Genomic DNA, 21282 nt, shown 5'->3' with positions numbered 1-21282 from the left:
CCTACAATAAGAAAGTCAAGGAGAAAAGGAAGGAGAACAGTGCTCAACACACTGAAAACAACAAACCTGACAGCATTAAACTACAGAAGACCTAGGTCTTCTAGGTCTCTAGAAAGTGATTTATACTGGGTGAGAAGCAAAACTAATTGAAAATGCATAAAAAGGAGAGGGTTTGGCATTCCTCATTAAACCGTGCCTGTTGTTGTAGAGATAAAAGAAACACAATTTGAACCAAAAGGCTGAGTAGAAATTTAAAATCCAAGGACGAAATTTTCAGTGAACGGCACAGGCAAAATTAAGCATGAGGACTGCCAGATATTGGCTAGAGTTCCCAATGGATTTAGACATCCAGAAAGATAAATCAAATATAGATAGACATCAAATATAGTTATACTCGGAGGCAGGTAGAGACTGGTAGGTTATTCTTTGATGCTGCTGTGGATGTTGAGGTCAGGCTGGAGAGGGTGGCTCAGGAAACAATCTTTCAGCTGTGGCAGGAGTGCTGGTCAGGAAGAACTTGCTTGTTGTTGCTTACATCTAGGGGTCCAAAAATACAGCCTTCAGGGCCAAGATAAATGATCTGCAATATATTGCTTTTATAGTGCTCTCAATTGACCATGTAATTCCAAAGGTTCACAGTAGTTCAGAGCAAGATGGTGCATAATTCAAAATGCTCAGGAATCACTGATTTGGGTAATTCACTGCAGAGGGTGGATAAGCAGAAGGAACCCTTATTTGCAGCACAGGAATCTCTACTGAAAAAGCAACTTTTGTAGTGCTTTCAGGCCGATCTCTGACACACCACAGCATTTCTCTGAGCATGACACACAACTTTTGGAAAGGCAAAGAATTACAGTGGAGGCATAATATTAATGATTCAGAAAGTCTTGTGTCACAACCCTGAGCACTGCAGTATCTAATTACTAGGCATAACAGTTTGCACACAGGCTGTGCCAAATAATGACAAGAGAATTAGACACCTAAAAATGGAGTTTGCCCTCTGGGGAAGGTCAGTGTAAGCCAATTGGTGGGAAAAAAAGGCAAAATAGTGCTGTGAGACTGAATTCCTAGTCCCTCACAGAATCCACATCCATGCTACAAGGAGAGCTACATTCTGTAGAGAAATATACTGAGCCGTGATCTTAAACAAAACAGTATTGTCTTTCAAAACCTAAAGAAGGGAGAGGATAGAACAAGGCTTTCCTTCCAAAAGCTGGGGAAGAAATGCAGGTGCTCCTTCTGAGTTCCACCCTTGGTGTTCAGTGCAGTCAAACCATCTGTTTGATAGCTGGGATCAAAAAGTTTTCATACGTGAGGGATTTGACCCTTCATGGACGCTCCAGCCTCTAAGGACATTACTCACTCCTGACAGGTAGTATTTTCTTCATGCTGAAATTCAAAAATGAAAATTAATTGGAAAAAAATTACAAGGCTTTTTGTAGCTATGGTTTGATTATTCAATTAAACCAGGCTTAGACTGTTGAATGTTTATAAGCATTTTATGAAATACAGGCTGCACAGGAAGAGATTGAGAAAATCCCTTTCTAGCGTTCCCTATTGCCTGATTTCTTGGCAACACGTGTAGGGAATATGTATTTGCATCACTCTGGGAAAAGAAGTCTCATGCGACCTTCCAAAATCCTTCTGTTTACCATTGGCATCTGACAAATTTTCTACAAAGCTTCAGACTTTCTAATGAGTATTGAAACTTTACAGAGTTTGCATTTAAAATGTTATGAAATTATATTTAGGGATCCAGAAGCTCCATTTTTGAGCAATCCATTAGAAAACTGAAGGTTTATCAGCAATCTCTAAAAAGGTAAATTTTCAAAACAAAGTTTTTAAATGTTGTGTACAAGAGAGAGGGAAACATTTCTTTAAAATGCAAAAAAAAAAAAACCTATGTGGAAAATTTATTTATTTGCTACTTGTGAGAAGAAAAACTGGTCAGCATTAGGAAGCTTTATGAGTGAATAACTGAGAGGATTGGTAGTGAAATACAGAACCTCTCAGTCATGGGACATGAATTCAAATAGGAATGGGGTTAGAAGTGACAGAAAGTCATTACTGTGTCATTGCAGTGTGCTAATGTTCAGCGATTCATTGGTGGCTTGAGTCCAATTACTAGCACACAAGAGGTCACATTACAAAATGCACTAGCAAAACTGGCGCAGGCAGACCCATTTCTACCCTTTGTAACATGCTGCTACATTGCCATATCCGAAGATATCCATTCAAATTTGTGTCAAGACTCAGAGCCAGTGTGGTTAAGCAGTCAAGCTCCACACTGCACAATTTGATGATGAGAGGACAGCTGAAACCAGTGATTCAATAATTCAATTTGTAATTGCAATAGTTACAAATTTCCCTATTTAACTTAAGCAAACGACGCAGCACCAAGCTTTTACAGCCTGAAAAGGCTGGGAGGGTGAGGGTTAAGCTGTCCTGGGCAGAGAAGCTCATACAGGCTCTTGGTTTCTTTGCAAGAAAGGGGATATAACTATGCTCAGCTGAAGCTGATTACTCTGCCAGGCTACAGCATCACCTCCTTCTTTCAAGGTTTGGAGTGATTTAGCGCTGATGGAAAGCTGAATTGTGCAGAGCCTTGAGTGAACTCAGAAGAGGCTTTTGTTTTCCTAGACTAGTGCATGAGTTTTTTGATTCTCCTTGACTTACCTGAGCAAGTTCAGAAATCTCTGAAAAATGAAAAAGAGCAAAAAAGATTATTAGACCAAGAGAAAATTAGTAAATGGTCCATTGCAGCTGATATGTTTTTCCAACTATATTCTAAATAGGAGGGCATGAAAAATGACATGAAAAGGAAGGAGCTGAATTTCTGATGCAAAATAACAGTAGATATTCTCAGAAAAATTAGTCCTGACTACTAGCTAGAAAGGGACACTAAGACACTGGACTGTGATAAATCTTTTAATGCACAAAAGGTTTACAATGGAATTATTATTACTTTACAGGGAAAGTTCTTAGTCTTACCTAAGTGTGTATGGGTAGTATACAATGTATAGTGTATAATCATACATATATATAATCATATATCATTTATCATATGTGTGTGTGTATGTGTATAAAAATATATGAGTACTTTTTACATTTGGTTGAACAGATTTCAAGTAGGCATTAGAGAAAAAAATAAGTGACATATTCAATATTTGGCAGAGATCCCTAGAGACTTAGGCCAGTAGCTGTGTCACACTGACAAAAGCTATTTCATGTTTTTCAGCTCTGCCTGAAGGAATATAAAAATAATACAGATCCACTGGTGGTTGTGTTGGCAAGCAAAAAATTAGCTTGGCCTAATTGGCCAGTGCTGAATGTGACACAAAAGCCTATTTTCAAGGGAGGTGAAAATATGTGAAGCAAAACAAGTAATAAATAGAAAGTTGAGAGAACAATTATTTTTAAAGAGAAGGCAAAAATTCTATTAATTATTTCAAACCCATTTTTTTCATTCTTCTTCTATCAGTATTTTAACATACCAAACTTCTGTTGTCTAATGGGACTAAATATATGGAAGAAGAACCAGGATGTTTTTCAGTGGGAAGGTGTGCCAATGAGCAAAAGCAAACCTGCATTGCAGTCTGGGAAACTTCACAGAATCACCAAGGTTGGAAGAGACTTTCAAGACCATCTAGGCTAACTATCAATGTGGCACCCCTGTAACCACCCCTAAACCATATCCCCAAATGCCACACCCAGACACTCCTTGAGTTCTTCCAGAGACTGTCACTCTACCACCTCCCTACCACCAACTTATTCCAATGCCTAACCACTCTTTTCAGCATTTTTTAAAAAATATCTTATCTGAACCTCCCCTGGTGCAATGTGAGGCCATTCCCTCTCATACTTTTACTTGAGGCATGGCAGAAGAGGCCAATCCCCATCTGGCTACAGCTTCCTTTCAGGTAGTTTCAATGCAGTCCCTTCTGAGCTTCCTCTCTCTAGCCCAGCTCCCTCAGCCCCTCCTCACTGTGCTCCAGCCCCTTCACCAGCTTCTTTGTTCCATCTCTGACTTGCTCCAGCTCCTCAATGTTGTTCCTGAATTGAGGGTCTCAGAAATGGACACAGGACCAGAGGTGTTGCCTCACCATACCAGAGTATGGACAGACAGTCCTTTCCCTCCTGGCCACACTATTTCTGATCCAAGCCAGGATGCCACTGGCTTTCTTGCCATCCTGGGCACAAGCTGGCTCATTTTCAGCCAGTTATAACCTCCAACTGCAAGTCCTTTCCTGCTGGGTGACTTTCCAGCCCCTCTGCCCCCATCCTGCAACTCTGCATGAGGTTGTTGTGACCAAAGCTCAGGACCATGCACTTGCCGTTGTTGAACCACACTCCTTGCACACACACTCCTTTCATCAAATACCCCAGTGCCCTGGAGCATTTTGATTGCTTCAGGGCTAATTTCTTCAATCTCATCCCTACAGACCTGACAACTAATAGAGGGTAATAGTCAGAAGGCTGTAACAGATCAGGAAGTTTCCTAGTAATATCCCTTACCTGGGCCCCAAGGAGGCAGCAAACCTCCCTGTGGGATGAGGAAAAAAAGCAAAAGGAATTGCAAATTTGCTGGGAATCATCCCTACCTAGATCTTGATCTGCCCATTAGAGTGGTGAACAGCATGAAAGCCAGCAGTGGCTAAAACCTCTTGTCAGTCAGAGTTTTACCTGAACATGGGAGCAGCTGGATTTGATTCCCAAGTGCAATCAGCTCACAGATCTCAGTGCTGTGCCCAGTACCTGTCACAAAAAGAGTCATGGCTGTCCTTGCAAACTTTCACAGTGCTCTTTAGTGTTAATGTGATTTATACTTGGAGCTGTTTTACCTGATGGCTAATATGTACTCCAGAGAAATTTAGGATTGCATTGGCAGATCAATGCTTTGTTTTGAATTTGCTGCTATTAAGCACAAGTATTGAAACGAAAAGGAAAAATGTAGGAGAAATGAATTACATAAAATTTTCAGCAATATTTCTGGATGAGCACTGGGCCCAGAAAATACCTAATCATACAACTAATAGGAAAACTCTCTCTCTGCTGGAACAAGGTGGCACACCAAAACATACCCTTGGGCTTCAGAAAGTACGTTTAAATCTGCACCAAAATCTGTGCTTCACAGCTGAATCCTAATTTTAGTCATGATGCTTAAAAATTTTACCAAATACTGTGTTCCTAGAAGGACTCAGAATTGTGTTGGGTTGTCATCTTCCATGTGCTCGTGAGGGGTCTGAGGGAACAGAGAGTGCCCATGAACCCAGGCCAGGTGAAGGAGATTAGATGGGTGATAATTATCAGTAGCCTTGGAACTGTTTCCCAGGAAGAATGTGTCAAACTCTAGTCTGTCCTGCTGGGGATCGGTGGAGCCTGCAACTGAGCTCTCTTTACAGCAACCTTGGTGTGGTCAGGGCATCTCACACTGCTCCTGTTTACCGCCAGTACTGCAAGCTCTTTATTCAGTCATTACTGAGCACCATGGCCAGAGCCTCACTTGAAGGCATTGTCCATCTTTAACCTTTGAAGTGAAGAATGGCTGGAGATAGTGCTACTTTTGAAGGTGAGGCTTTTACAGCCAGATGTTCATCTTGCTTCCAGTTAATGTCTCAGACAGGAACTGCTGGAAATTCTTTATACTCTAGTTTATTTGTATCAATTTATTTAAAACAATGAGACTTTGGGATTGGTGTGCATTCATCCTGGAGATATAAACCACTATCTTTTAATATTATATTGCTTTTTAATCCTGTTCTCCCAAAAAAGGATTGTCTGAAAGAACAAATAGAGAAGAAAAAAACACCCAAAGAAACCCAAAAGTAAAAATTCATATCCATAGAACAAATGAAGACACATTCCTTTTAACCTAAATGTTGGTACAAATCTAGGGGTGAATTTTCTTTTTCTGGTTACCACAGATACTGGCTGAGCTATGCCATTACAATGATTATTTTGCAGAAATTACGTGATGAAAGTCATCAAAGCACCCATGCTGTGCCAGATGCCCAACAGCTCTTTTTCCTCACTCAGTGGTAGATATCTGGGAAGCAAGGCAAATTTTATCAGCTCCCACCAATAGAGATTTGGACAGAGAAATAATGAGGGTGGGAAATCAGGCATTAATATTGTGAATAATAATGGCCAAGCTGGGACCAGAAATATAAGCTATCCTGAACTGCTCCATACCTCTTTTTAGAAAATTGTGTGCAGTTCTGGCCTTGTTTTCCTGCAAACAGTGTTAAAAAATAGAGATTCAAAAAAGGGGGAAAAAGTATGATCAAATATAGGGAGCAGATTCTGTATGAACACAGTAGGACTTGCCAGCCTAGGAAAGACACAAGGTAAGTAGGTATGAAAACACAAGAGGCAGGAGGAGGATTCTGGAGAATATCACCAGATGCTTTTTTGAATACAAGAACCTGGTTGGGGGCATCACACCAGGAACAAGGAACTGCAGCCAGAAGAGTCAAAAGGACACTCACCAAGGAACTGCCAGTGTTATGAATGCCAGAAATGTGCACAGATTTAAAGGGTCAAAATAAAGCCCATGAAAGTGCAACCTCTAAGAATCACTAACTACGAGAAAAAAAAAATTGTAGTTGGTACTTCTTCAGTTATTTGTAAGTGGTTGAAGGATGGAAGGTCATTCAATGATATTATCACTCATATTTAGCCAATTCTTTGTCCCTATGTGTTTGTTTGCTTCAGGTTTAATTTTGGAGACTGACTACTAGTACAGGTGAAGTTTCATTCTAAACTATTATTGGCTTTTTTTTTTCATTTATAATCTATGAAAGAGCTGCTCAGTTCATCCTGTATATGTGCTTGTGTGCGGGTTCATGTTCTGACAAAAGAACTGTTAGAAAATTAGGTCCTAACTAAGTAATACAAGTCATTGATTTTTAGGAGCAAAGACCCTGGAATATTTTCTCTATGTGAAGTAAGCCAGAATTACAGGAACTAAGATCAAATTGTCTTTTTTTTCCTCTCCTCTTAGTTACTTTTGACTTCACATATAATAGAATGAAAAAATTTTATGTCTGCATCAGAAAATACATATCTGAGTGGCACTGGAAAAGCTCATTCTTCCTTTGTGCCATCCTTTGTACCATCTTATGAAATAACATCTAGCCAAGCATTTGCCCTCCACTCATCACCATGGTATCTTAAAGACTTAGAATTCTAAAGTAATAAATTAATTCAATATTAATCAGATATTGTATTCTTAGAAGTAAAGATCATTTTAAAAATTAAATCATTTTTTCTTATGTCTGACTCATTCTTTCAAACCTGGCTCATTTCACATTCACATACAGTAGTGTTTTAAAAACAGAATTAGCTCCCACATTGTAACTGTACAGGCTGAATCCTTAAGGCAACACAGTGGAAATGCTTATTTAGAAATTCCACTTAAAATTATTACCAGTAGCAATTTATATTATCTGTTGTTGGATGTAATGTTGAAATAAATGGCTAATTAGTGTCAACTCACCAGCATTTAGTTACCAAGCAGCTTGAAGGCTCTAGGGAACAGCTTTATAACAATCTACAGCATTCTCTTTAGACAAGGACCCCATTTAGCAATTGTCAAATGTAATTTGACGTGTCTGTAGTATTGCTTTATGCATAGAACTTCTTTTTGTTCTCTGAGAATGGTTAGCTTCATTATTTTTACCGATGGTGTTCTTTTTAGTGATCTCCAAGTTAAAGTGGTTGACTGATATTTGCTCCCTTGTAATGTACATGCTTAGTCCCAGAGCTGGTCTACTGGTTCTGAAGGGAGCTGATGGGGATTGGTTTATTCACATGCCCATGAGACCACAAAGGCAGGGCTTAGCGAGTCACTCATCCTTTGCTGAGTGTGTGGCAGTCTTGCTGATTAATTTTATTGCTGACATATAGTCCTCCATCCACTAAACTAAGCAAAAAATCCCAGCAAATAACATGGCAGACCTCCCAGGAGAGCATCTCCATCACAAAAACCACGGCTGGAAGACTCAGTTCTGAGTTACTTGATAATGCTGCACGATGTCTACATCACTTTGAACAAATGTGGGGTTTGAAAGCACAAGCTTCCTCTGCAGAGACCTTCTGCAGTGACTGTCACAGTGTCAGTGTCACCTTCAGGCAGCAGGCAGGGCCACATTGGCTGAGAGCACCTGCACTTGCCACAGAATCCTGGTTCTATGTGAAGGGTTGTGCAAAGCTTCCTTTGCTTGCAAACTCTAAAGAAGGCAGATTTTCACCTGTGCTTGTGGGTGATGACCAGAGTATTGTGAGAACCAGCATGATTCAGGAAACACTTGGAAAGGCTGCTTGCAAGTTTTACATCAAGAACAGTTTTAGTGCTATGTTGCTTTTCTTATCCTTATGAAGTGTTGGATCCATTCATAGACATTCTCTTTTTCCTAGAAACAAACATGTTTATTTTTGCTTCTGAAGTCTGGGGGAAAAAAACAAACAGAAATGCCATCTCAGTAGTAAGTGACTGAAACATTGCTGTTGGGAGTCAGCTGAGCTGTACCTCTGATAGCTTAAAAATCCCCCATGCAGAATGGATCAGTCGTCATATTTCTGTGATGATTTGCTCAGGAACAGGTAGGATATTAAGTTTTCCTATTCAGTGAGGGAGAGATGACAGCAAAAGATATCTTTTACCTCTTTGAATTTAATATTTTATGGTAAAACAAAACAGAAGGAATTTGGTTATCTGAAACTTGGTCTGGATTGCAAGAAGCTGGGAGTGTTTCCTTGGGCAAGCCTTTTAACTTTTCCATGCAAAAACTCCTGTGTTTTGACCTCTGAGTACTAAGGTTCACCTGTGCAAATCCATTTAAGTGAAAACCCTGGTGCACATACAAACAAAACAGAACAAAAAAAAAAAAAAAAAACAAACCTGCAACCCCCCTCCCCCTCAAATCCCCTGACTTTTATTATAAATTCTGTATTTCAGGAACTGTTAACCCAGCCAGGTGCAGGGGCACTATTCTAATTCTCTTGCACTGCAGGCTGGAAAACCCAGGGAGCACTACCACTTTGGAGAAGCAGATGTGGTTTTCATCATTCATGAATGATCATACTGGCCAGCACTTGAAAGAACATTTGCGGACCCAGAGGGGACCATGTCCATCATGACTAGGCAGAAGAGAGAGCTATTGCAGCAGAGGGCCCAGCACAGCAGTAACAAAAAAGCATCCAGGAAGATTGTTTGCAATTCCATGCAGAATCTTCCTAGGCTGGAATAAAATTTGAAGTAATCTATGAAATGTTGTTCCACACCTCACACAACCAGCAATATTTTGCATTATTAGAAATAGCAATTCCAAAATCATTAGGCTATTTTCAGGCCTGGCCAAAACCAGGGCAGCAAGTCAGATTCGCCGTGATTATTGTTTGGTAAGGTCAGAGAGGATGGGAATTGCTTTTCCTGCCTACTCTTCTGCACTGGGATGTAAGCGTGTGTCCAAGTGGGTGGCTGGCAGCCTTAACTCACAGGCCAATGAGCAGCTGTATAATCTTCTCTGAAAGTCTCCCCACAGCAGCCCCTGGGGCTTTTCCTGGAGGAGGGGAAAGAGCCATTATCTGAGACAGGAGACAAGAGAGCAGATGCATCATCATCCCACCCCAGTGGGTAAAACACTGAGCCAGCACAGAGCAGCAAGCAGCTGGAGGGCGGGAGGATCGCCCTTGCCTGGAACGCCTTGCCTGGAAATCAGTTATCTTAATCAACTCCCATGCACAAATCTAGATCTCTACATACATGACCCACCAAATCTACTGGGAAATGTGATTTGTCCCCCACACATGAAAAAATATGAGCTGTTCTGGCTTTTACAAAGATTGTTTAGTTGCTATGGATCTCGTACTATTTCCATTGTTCTTTGGTCATAAATTCCCTTTCTTTTAAAATAAGTATTACCAAATTAATTTTAATGTCTTTGCATCTATTTTGCAACTCTATTATTTTCTGACATGTTTTACATGTTTGAAAACAGAAAAATGTTACTAGCCTTCCTTTTCAGCAAATAATATCGGAGCAGACAACAGATCTCAATCAATGTAATAATTCTTTAAAGAATGTAAATTAATTCGAAAGAGGTGGAAGAGGGCATATGTATCTGAAGCACGCATTTTAAATTGTTTCTGCATTTGCATTTGGTTTTCATGGCGTTTACGCCCTCTAGTGTCAGAAAACCCTATCGTAGCGAGGGTTTTTTAACCTTCACTGTGTCCGTCAGTTTCAGCCTTGAGTATTTAGGCTTTGCAAAAACGCAAATGCTGGATTTATTCTTCCTATATATGTTCTCTAATTTTACAGATTTGGTACAGAGGTCGCTTTGGGGTGTTTTGACCCAAAGTGAGCTATTTCAAATATTAATTTCTGATGTAACACACAAAAATATGCTAAATTACAATTTCTGTCATTATTTATTTTGACAGCCACCATACACTTATTTTTCACTTGGGAAAAATTTACTCCTGTATTCAAACAAACAAACAGGAGTTAAATAATCATTGTCCCTCTCATTTGTTAAGATTAATAAAGAAAACACATTCTCTCTCACATCAAGGAAAAAATGGCCAAAAAAGTATGATTCATTTCATTTATAATTTGGACCTTTGACTTATGAAATATTTCATCTTACAGCCATCAGAAACTGGGTTTCATTAGATTCAGGAAAAAGATGAATAGGTGATGATGCCACAAATAGTCTGTGTTTTCTGAGATTTCTTGAATTATGGGTATGCAACACCAGATATGTTCCACTCATCAGTTAGAAAAGCAGTAGTGTGTTGGCAGGTGGATCTCCATGGGTAAGATCTGACATGGCAATGCTGAGATTACTGGCTGGGCAGTAGTAACCCCAAATACATTTGTGTTTCCCAAGCTCCTACAAGAGCTCCATCTTCTGTGTATGACTCAAGCTGCATTTGGTTCCCCTCAGTCTGTCATGCAAAGTGCTGCAGCACACCCATGTTACTCACATCAACACTCTGAAAGATACAGTATTTGCAAAATGAAGGAATCCCCTGGCTTGCTGTCTGTCTTGCAGTAAGGAGTCAAATATGTAAAACTGGTCTGTCACCTGATGAATGCAAACAACTGAGACAAACATGCATGTCTCTAAATCCATCCATCCATCATCCATCATCCATCCATCCATCCATCCATCATCCATCCATCCATCCATCCATCCATCCATCCATCCATCTATCCATCCATCCATCCATCATCCATCTATCCATTCATCCATCCATCCATCCATCCATCCATCCATCCATCCATCCATCATCCATCCATCCATCCATCCATCTATCCATCCATCCATCCATGCATCCATCCATCCATCCATCCATGCATCCATCCATCCATCCATCCATCATCCATCCATCTATCCACCCATCCATCATCCATCCATCCATCATCCATCCATCCATCATCCATCCATCCATCCATCCCTGCACAGTGTCACTTAGTGAAGAGGATCTCTAAAACAAATTCTAAATTCCGCTGGCCCTATTTGTGGCATCATCACCTATTCATCTTATTCCCAAATCTAATGAAACTCATGGACTGCAAGCAATAGCCTGTCTGGCCTGTCTGGACTGCATCCAGTGAAACCTAAGCATGAGTTTGATCATGTTGATTCTTGATAAAACTTGATTGACACACCTGGTTTGTTGTAGTCTTTTTCCTTTTTTTTTTTTTTTTTTTTTGGCAACTGAAGTAGAATGAACGTGATTGATATCAGGGATCAGTATGAAGCCTCTTTTTCTTCATTCATCCAGAACATAAAATATTGGGATGACATTTCTGACATTACAAAATTAGATTGTCAGTACAAATCATGAATGCCCAAAGACTGGTTTGAGCTTTGGCTCCAATAATAGACATATGCAGAACAGATGATATACAAAGCTATGAAAAGGCTGCAACCAGGGGAAAAAAGCAAATAAATGAGAATATGTCTGCAGTTCCAGCCTGAAGAAAAGTGAGGCAAGCAGAGTAGCACTAGATAAAACCTTAAAATAGTTCCCTTTTGAAAAGGGAGTCTGTGAAAATTGCTTAATAAGATTCTACATTTGTTGTGTCTCCATGGCTGAAGAAAGCAGATTTTCTGCAGAATTTAGAATTTGTTTTAGAGATCAAGTATAAGTTTTCCACTTTGAAATGCTAGCACCTCAAAGCTTCCCTGCCATCTGAAAATGGAGTTAAAACTCTTTTTTTTTAATTTAGAATTTCTAAAGAATAAAACAGTTGCAGTTGGAACTATAGAAGGAATTTTCCCTTCATTTTATGTCATCCATTTCCATTGGTGGTGTTCAGTGATATATGAGGTATAACTAAAGGTAATGTTTAATTCAAGAGGAGGAACTTCATTAGCAATTCTGATCATGACTACCCTCGACTAAAATCTGTGTCACTGTCCCAGAGGAGAGAGCAAGGCTAACCAGGGCAAATGTAGCAAAACCTCTGTTTTGTCACAAAAGTAAGCAAATATGTTTCTCACCCTGTGAGAATTAGGAAGACTAATTTCTTTAAAGTAATTTTTTCTAACTATAATTTTATTTAAACAACTCCAGTGCAGTGGTTAGAAACAGGAGTAAAACTAATTATGTAAGAATTATTAATGATGTGAAAGGTATTACTAGCACTAAATAACAGACAAACAACATTACCTTTGGAAAATGTCACTGTATTACAACTGATGCCAGATAAAAAGAAAAGTAACTGAAAGCAAGTTATTTTAAAGTAAGCAGTATATGCATCTGCATGACATTTTGTCCAGAAGGTAAGAAAAACATTGCAAAATGCCTTCTTGTGTCAAACAATCCTAATTTTTTTATTTCACTCTGTAACACTAAAATATTGTGAAAAGGATTTGCTTGTGGCACTGGTTAGGTTCACGCATAAACACTGAAATGCTGAAGATAGATGAGCTTGTGGTTCCTGTCACAGCTCTTAAAGCTTCAGTCTGCTCTTGATTCATATAATTATAGTGTCACATTATCAACAGGATGAACTATATCCCTGAGCAATTTTGAGCCAAATTAATTAGAGCCAGCAATGTCTTCTGTCCACAGCTGCCATCGGTGACAATGGAAGCTTATGGAGGTTCAGCAGTTTGGCATTTCAAGTGATAAGCATCTAAATATAGGTTTAGAAATCTCAATTAAGAGATCTAATTTAAGAGATCTAGTACTGGGCAGGTGGAAATTTTGCATTTCAAAATCTGGTTGTGTGAGGTTTCTGTTCACACAGTTTGATCTAATATATGAAAATACTTGTATCTGTAAGAATTAGGTAAAACTAATGAATAGTGTAAAGCAGAAATGTTTACCAGTGATTTGATCCTAGGTCTTATCTACAAAGCTCGCCACCCTGGCCCTATGCCCACTGCTTTTCTATTGTTCTGCCTGGAAAAAAAATGGAGTTAGTGAGGTGTTAGGGATCCCATTTGTCTGGGACCTTGAAAGGTCATTTATCCACTTCCTTGCCCAAAGAAAAGAACAGCTGGTCATGCATACAGTTTATAGTCAGCTCAAGCTTTAGGAAGAGATAAACACCAAAAAATGCCTATGTTTTAGGGTGGAAATGTTGCTGTGAAGGAAAGCATGACATTCTTTTTAGTATTTTTCCAGTTTTTAGATATCTTTATTAAGACCAGTTATATTATTAATGTAATAGATAGAATCTATTGAATTACGTATTTTTCAAGCAATCCTGCCATGTCACAAAATGTGAAACTAATAGCATTCAAATTCTGAGTAAGTGTGGGGGGAGGGATATTGGAAGAAATATTAATTGTATTATTCATGTGAATATTTTACACTTGGACATGCTTAGTAAAACAACCAAATATTTATTTAACACGACATAATCTATATCAATAGTCTAAGACTTGTTCATCTATATTACATCTACCTGTATGACAACTTATTTGAATATCTATGTTCAACACTTTACTCATATCTTACAAAATGCAAACCATTCATCTTCACCTCCTTTTGTAGTGAGCTGAGCTCTCATTGCTAGAAGGTGTCCTCTAACTTCATATAGTTTCTCCATCATTCCATATCCTCACCCTTTTATCCATTAGGTGCACAATTTGGACAATTGGACAAAATTCACTGATTTGAAGCCTTCCCCCTCTTCTCTATTATTTTTCCAGTTCCTGATGCACAGACAGGTTTTGTTTTCCAGCTAGTGTTTTCTAAACACTGTTCCCCCACAGTTTTATTTCTTAACTTTTCTTGTGTTAAGAGTTTATAAATTCTTTTTAATAAGGAATACATTACCTCTCTTTTCACAAGCATACTAAACTCAAAAGCTAAAATCAATGTTTAATAATAACTTAAAATCCAATAAAGTTAAAAACTGAATAATACTCGAAAGTAATCCATCTTTTTATTAAACTCTGTAGGATGTAATTATATACTTGCCCCCTATAGAATACAGCAAAATGCAAAGAGCTAAAATCTCTCATTAAGTTGTCACTGGAGTGCCTTTACATACATCAGTAACACTTTGTTCTTACTTGCTGGACAAAACAACATCCAATATCAAAAAGAAAGGTGGTAGCTTTAATAATTCTGAGCACTGCCAGGATTGCAGTTACAATTGGGTTGCTTGCTTGCTTATGGCTTGAGTTTTCCATGTTTGCTTTCACCTAGACCACAGAAGGGATGTCTGGAACCCAGTTACTCCAGCTTCTCATGTCAACAGCAAGTTAGGTCAGCCATGCTTCTGTCTAGCCAAGTTTAAAAAAAATACAGTGATGGAAAGTCCATGATCTCCTGGGAAACCTGTTGCAAAAATGTGTCACCCTCTAAATGAAAGTACTCTATCAGCTTGAGACAATAGATTATTCAGTTTAGTATCTAATTCACCAAGTGGTCTCTCTTAGATCTTGCCAATGAAATTGATGAGTTCTTTCAAGTGAACAGCATAAGGACTGAACTTCAACACAGCTTTTTTTTCTTACCAAGGTCATTCTCTCTCCATTGCAATAGAGGCAGCCTGGGAAGAGTACAGCAGGTAAAGCACGTATTTTACCTGCCTCCAGTTTGACAGACAGGAGACCCAAAATTTGTTTCAAATTAAAATTATTTGTGCACAACAATGGGCATGCTGTAAATGTAAGAATATGTGTAAAAGCATTATCTATATGCAGCAACTATTATTTGCAAGAGAAGTAAAATATATTGTGCAATTGATTCATTGTGAAATAAAATTATTAGAAGAGATTTTGTTTTTACTAAGCCTTTTGTTTTCTTTAACCCAGGTATGGTGACATGGTGCCAAAGACAATAGCTGGCAAGATTTTTGGCTCAATATGCTCCCTGAGTGGGGTCTTGGTCATTGCTCTGCCAGTTCCTGTAATTGTCTCCAACTTCAGCCGTATATACCACCAGAACCAACGAGCAGACAAGCGCAGGGCACAAAAGGTGAGCTTCTAATTTTCCCCCCTTATGTTGTTGAACAATAGATAAAATATGATTTTCTATATGCTGTGTGTCATTATAGTGCATATTTCTTGGCAAGAGGACCACTATATGTATGTGCTACATGCCTAACCATGTCCTAGATGCAAATACTGTCTTATTTTTAGTGAGGGAAAAACCCCAACTCAAGCCAAAACCGGTTCATTTATCTTTTCTGTCAAAATGTACAGACCTATTATTTTGGTAATTAATCCCACTTATTAGACTAGATCTAGGATTTTTAGACAATAGCTGCAGTCTCACCCACTGAAGATTCTTCCGTGCTTTTTCAGGGAGACTTTCTTTCTACCACAGTCTTCTGAGGAAAAATAAAAAACCAAAACAACCAAACAGCCCACCAAACAAAAAAGGAAAACCCTCAAAGCTCATAATGATTTCTAACATCTCTGCTAACAGATTGCTTCACTAATCCAGGTTTAGTTAAAGTCCCAGATTCAGTCTCTGGGGGAATCTGATTGTTGGGGAACTTGTCTCCTCAGCTCTATTTTGCTTAAAAGGCTTCAGATAAACAGCTCAATCAGATAAAAAAAAAAAAGAAAAAAAAGAAAAAAAAAAGTCTGTTTTTCCAGTTTCCTTGATTTGCTGAGTCTCTCACTAAAATATCCACTAGATCTACAAAAAGACTGTTTCCCTTCCTGAGGCATATGGACAAGGTCAGGGGTCAGGAAGAGAAGTATTTATCAGGAGTGATGCAGCCAAGCCTGGACAGTCACTTACATCTCCACATCACTGACATCACTGCCAATGCACTTGCTCTAATCCACTTCTCTGAATTCTGAAGTGCCAGGCAGCTCAGAGAACACTCTCTGTGACCTGAGCCCTGCTCTGGGAGCTGAGAGAGATGCCTTACCTTCCTCTCCTCTGTCGATGGCAGTTGAAAGGCTTCGGATGCCACACAGCTTGCGTGATTGCCAAGGCTGAGGTGTCACCACTTGGGCTTTTTGTGGACCTGTGGCCTCTCTTCAGAGGTTCTGAGTCTCCAGTGATCTCAGGAGAGCAGGATCACTGCTGGGGGAAGTGTGCAGGCAGGCCATGGCTGGGCACTGCCTATATAGACCAGGGAACACAGGCAGTTGCAGGCTGCATCTGCTTCGTATCAACAACAGCACCACTGTCAGATACAGGAAATCAGCACCACTGTCAGATACAAAATGTTTGTGTGTTTCTCTCTGGCCACCTTTTTGACTGATTTCTTCATTAAAATAAACAAACAAACAACCCCCCACCCAAAATCAGTGAAATAAATACCATCCTCAGACTATCTGAAAATCAGGAGAAACACAGGTACATGGCCAAGAAACATAGGCCCAGGCAGAAGATACAGCACCATCCAATGGCCATATCTTGGAAAAATGCTGCCAGGAAAATGCTATAAAAAGAAACCAGGTGTATCACAAGAATGTCATAGCTCTCTAGAAACCTGATCTAAAATAGGCTACTTCAGGGCTTCAAACCCCATACTTTATCTATCTACTACTTCCACCCTCTCTTCTGCATGCTTTGTCCCACAGCCTAATTCCAGCTGTGTGTTCCCCTCTTTCACAGCTGACTTCATGTCACTTCTACACTAACTTGTTTCTGTTAAGAACTTTTCTACTTCTTTTTGTGGAATGGCAGCAGATAAACAACTGTACCTCAGCCAGGGCACAGTGCTCCTGCCTGTGCCCCTGAGCACTGTGGCACTCATGGGTGACAGGTCTGCTGGATCCCAGCAATCACTGTGCCTGTTCTGAGCTTTCATAATAGCTGCAGACACCATTTCAGATAGAAACTGTGTCCTACTGCATGCCACAAAACTGAGTTTTCTAGGCCTGCTTTACATTTGTGTCATGGTTTAACACAGCCAGCATCCCAGCCCCATGCAGCTGCTCACTCGCTCCCCCACCAGCAGGACCAGGGAGAGAACTGGAAGCATGAAAACACAGCCCCACATCAGCCACTGTGAAGAAAATTAACTCTACCCCAGCCAAAACCAGCACAATTTGTCAATGTAAAAGAAATGGACACTATAAAATATATCACAAAAGTTAAATTGCTAGACTGGCTGCTATTCCCCATAATCTCTTCCTGAATAGAAACTGCTTGAGTTAATAGCTGACTTTTTCTCCTTGCAAAACAGTGAGCTCATTGTATGTTTTGAACAGGAACACAAAGTGATGAATGGCAATCCTGCCAGCGTGTTTTCCCTACTCCCCAGAACAATGCCAACAGCAAGGATGAGAGATCTCCTCTGACTGTGTTTATGCCCTTCTTGCTTTGGAGAAAATGGCTTTGAGGTCTGATTAACTTAGCACTGGATGTGTGTTTCATTGATATCTCCTATTGCAAAGCCAATCTCTTCAATCTAAAATGACTGAGATGTTGAAATGAATATTGCTCTGATGGACTAAAAAAGAAAAATCAACAAAAAGCACTTCATGGGTACTGTATAGTCCATATTTAGCCATGAAATATAGCCTCTCATTTCACAGGGGGTTTCTGCTACATTGTAAAAGAATATTCAGGCAAAAAGGTCACATTATTGAAGTTTGAAATTCCTTCTTCATTCAATACAATAGAGGCTTTACACCATTTTCTAAAATAAATGTTTCCCTAGGCACTGAACTCGTTTCTGTTCTCTGAGGCTGAAGAACATAAGCTTAAAAGAAGGTGCTGTTTCGTGGAGAGTGGCACAAAGGCAATGGTACCTCCTATTGCCCTGCAGGCAATGGTACCTCCTGCTGCCTACAACAGATCAATAAATACCTCACACAGAAGTTTAATCCAGATAGGCTTCAGAAACAGCAAAACACTTGGGCTGGAAGGAAACTTAAGAGAAAGTTCTTTGCTGAAGACTTGAAACCTAGTTCCAGAAGCACTGACAATTTACAGCAGAAAAATATTGTCACTTATGTTAGGATTAAGAGCCATGCAACCATCATTTTATGCACTTACTGAGTTCTTCACAGTTATTCAAGATTAGACAATTCCACTTGTTTCTTTTTGGCAAAAAGACATTGCACATTAATGCTTGGGAGAAGATGGAAGAGAGAAATTTGTTTATATACCATTGCATTTTGAATGGATTTTAAAGGAAGCTCCTGCTTCCAGTCATGAAAATACATTGTTGTAATTGCCATGAAATCCCACTCTGCAATACAGAAAATGTTGGCAGGATAAGCCAGCTTTCTGCTGCAGTACAGGAAACCCCTTGCAATCAATATAAACAAAAACACACGGGGGGTGGGGGGAAAGAAAGGAAAAATCATCTGTGCTTATCAAAACATTGTTTTCTATCAGATAGTAAGGTCCAAGGATCTGGCCTATCCTGACAAGAAATGGATGAATAAATAATCCAAACCAGACATCGAAATTCAGGGCATAACTAATTATGCCCTGGAGTCTTACTGTGCCTTCCTCTCAAGCAGTTTTATCAGTACTGAGACAGTTTTGAAAAATGCTATTTGTGGAGATTTTCCCAGCTAGAGACAGCTTCAAGAGGTTGTTAATTTGGTTGCCCATTAACTTTGGGCAAAGTTAATGACAGTTTTCTTGTCTTGTATGAAGGCAAGGCAAGGAGGGGAAATGAAGAGGGGAAGGGAAGGGAAGGGAAGGGAAGGGAAGGGAAGGGAAGGGAAGGGAAGGGAAGGGAAGGGAAGGGAAGGGAAGGGAAGGGAAGGGAAGGGAAGGGAAGGGAAGGGAAGGGAAGGGAAGGGAAGGGAAGGGAAGGGAAGGGAAGGGAAGGGAAGGGAAGGGAAGGGAAGGGAAGGGAAGGGACAAGAAAGATTTAGGCAGGGTTGGATATGATTTCCTCTTCTGTATGTGATAGGTCGCAAGGGCTAAGGTTTGGCAGGACAGTCTCAGTGTCACGTTCACTGGGATGACTACCAGCCCAGAGAAGGGACAAGAGGAGGCACAACTTCCCTCTTGGAAGCTGTCTGGCCACTCCATGGCAACTTGGACCCAAAGGTCCACTCCCAGCAGCAGCAATTATGATTACAAAGTCCTTCATATCCCAAATGAAGTATCCCTTGCTACGTGCCTTTTCCATACATGTCTTTGAGAGGCAAGAGCCTTGTGTCCTCTTGGCCAAGTGCCTGAGTGCAGGTACATCTACCCAGTGCTGTTCATTACCTGAGGAACAAAAGAGCCTTAATATTAATTGCCCAAGCATTTCTGCCTAGACTGACTTTGGATGATGCCTCAACAGAACAGCCAAACAACCATCATCAGCTCCAAAATTAGACTTTAGACATAAAATTCAACCTGAATCTTTCATGCAAGTATGGTCTTCTACCTTCACAAAGCAAAATATATCCTGAAGATTGGCTTGGCTTTGTTATTTATTAATTGTACATGATGCATTTATCTGTCAAGTTATGAATAATCAGTTACTAGCTAATTATAAATACCTCTAGGATAAACTGCAACAACAACTGCTTAGCAACTGCTTAACAGCATCTGGAAGTCTAGAACTGAGTGTTTGCAGTAGGAAACCCTGCTAGCCATTTTGACTTCTTTACATGAGACAAGCTATTAATATCAGGAGTATTTCAGAAATATAACTAACAGTAACTTATCCAGGATTTTTGAGTTTAACAAAAAAAAAAAAACCTCATGTTTATTGAACAATAATTTAAATACATTGTGAAAGCAAGGCACCACTCAAGAAATGTATGAACCTTATTTAATTCCATGTTCATTAATGTGCAAAGCAAACAGCATTTTCTTCTCTGTTCCATATTGATGTCATGCAAATTATTGTCAGCTAATATGAAATCAATCATTTGCAATTACTGAAAATTAGACAATCAGAGCACGAAATGTAGGCGTGATTTTTCTCTTAAAAACAAACACACAGAATGGATTTATGAAACACCAAACAAAAAAAAAATATATAAACAAAAATGTAACTGATTTTTTGGACAATATTCACCCTTGTTCCAGGAGCCAGTGTTGTGTTTTGTTTGACCACAGGCAGGCACATAAAGCCCACCCTGCTGCTCACTCTCCCTCTCCTCCACAGAAGGATGGGGTGAAAATCAGAAAGGTAAAAGTGACACTTGGAGGAGCAGAAAAGGACTTGGTTTTGTGCAAGCACTGTGCAGCAGTAACTTAAACATCCCTGAATTGTAAACACTGTTTTCAGCACAAATCCAAAACACAGCCCCATACCAGCTCCTGTGAAGAAAACCAGCTCTGTCCTGACCAAAGGCTGTGCAGACAGAATGACTGTGAAGGAATTTTAATATTTTAAATGTACAAAATTATTAAACAATAATAACTAAAAGGTAAGTAATTAATAACTTTTGAGTTTTCATGTGAAACATTTATGTAACATGTAGAGCCGAAGACCCAGCAGGAGTTAATTACTAAATTACCTGGGCTACCCTGGCTTCTTGCATAGCAAGTTGAAGAGAATTTTACCAGAAATTATTCCCAGTACCACCGTAAGTCCTGTCCTAAAACCTTCCTGATGAAATCATTCTCTTAAAATAGCTGGACAGCTGAGGGCATCTGAGTGTCAAAAGCTGGATGTAAATACCCCACAGTGCTACATTTAGCTCTACTTAAAACCTTGTGAAAATGAATGTTTATATTTCTAAAACCGACAGAGCTAACTGTTGTTGAATAACAGTGAATTCCCTTTGTGAGGTTTCTATGAATGCAGCCCTAGACAAGGATCCAACTCTATGCTGTGAAATTCGAAGCTAGAAAAAAGCAAGATATGCATTTAAAAGAGAAATTCCGTGCAAATACAAGTGATGTGGCAAAGATTAGAGCTGGTCA

General features: G+C 39.6%; 1 protein-coding gene across 2 annotated transcripts in view; it reads left to right on the top strand.

Annotated features, from left to right (window-relative positions):
• KCND2 (potassium voltage-gated channel subfamily D member 2) overlaps nt 1-21282 on the top strand; it is a 274695-nt gene that overhangs the window by 239299 nt on the left and 14114 nt on the right. For both annotated transcript variants that reach the window (XM_038154373.1, XM_038154371.1), the window contains exon 3: nt 15294-15456. In XM_038154373.1, coding sequence (XP_038010301.1) covers nt 15294-15456 — 163 coding nt within the window. The remainder of the gene's footprint in view (nt 1-15293; nt 15457-21282) is intronic.

The sequence above is a fragment of the Motacilla alba genome, chromosome 1A (assembly GCF_015832195.1).
Source record: "Motacilla alba alba isolate MOTALB_02 chromosome 1A, Motacilla_alba_V1.0_pri, whole genome shotgun sequence".
Classification (NCBI taxonomy): Eukaryota; Metazoa; Chordata; class Aves; order Passeriformes; family Motacillidae; genus Motacilla; species Motacilla alba.
Note: the sequence above shows the minus strand (reverse complement) of the source record. Positions and strands in the feature narration are given on the sequence as shown.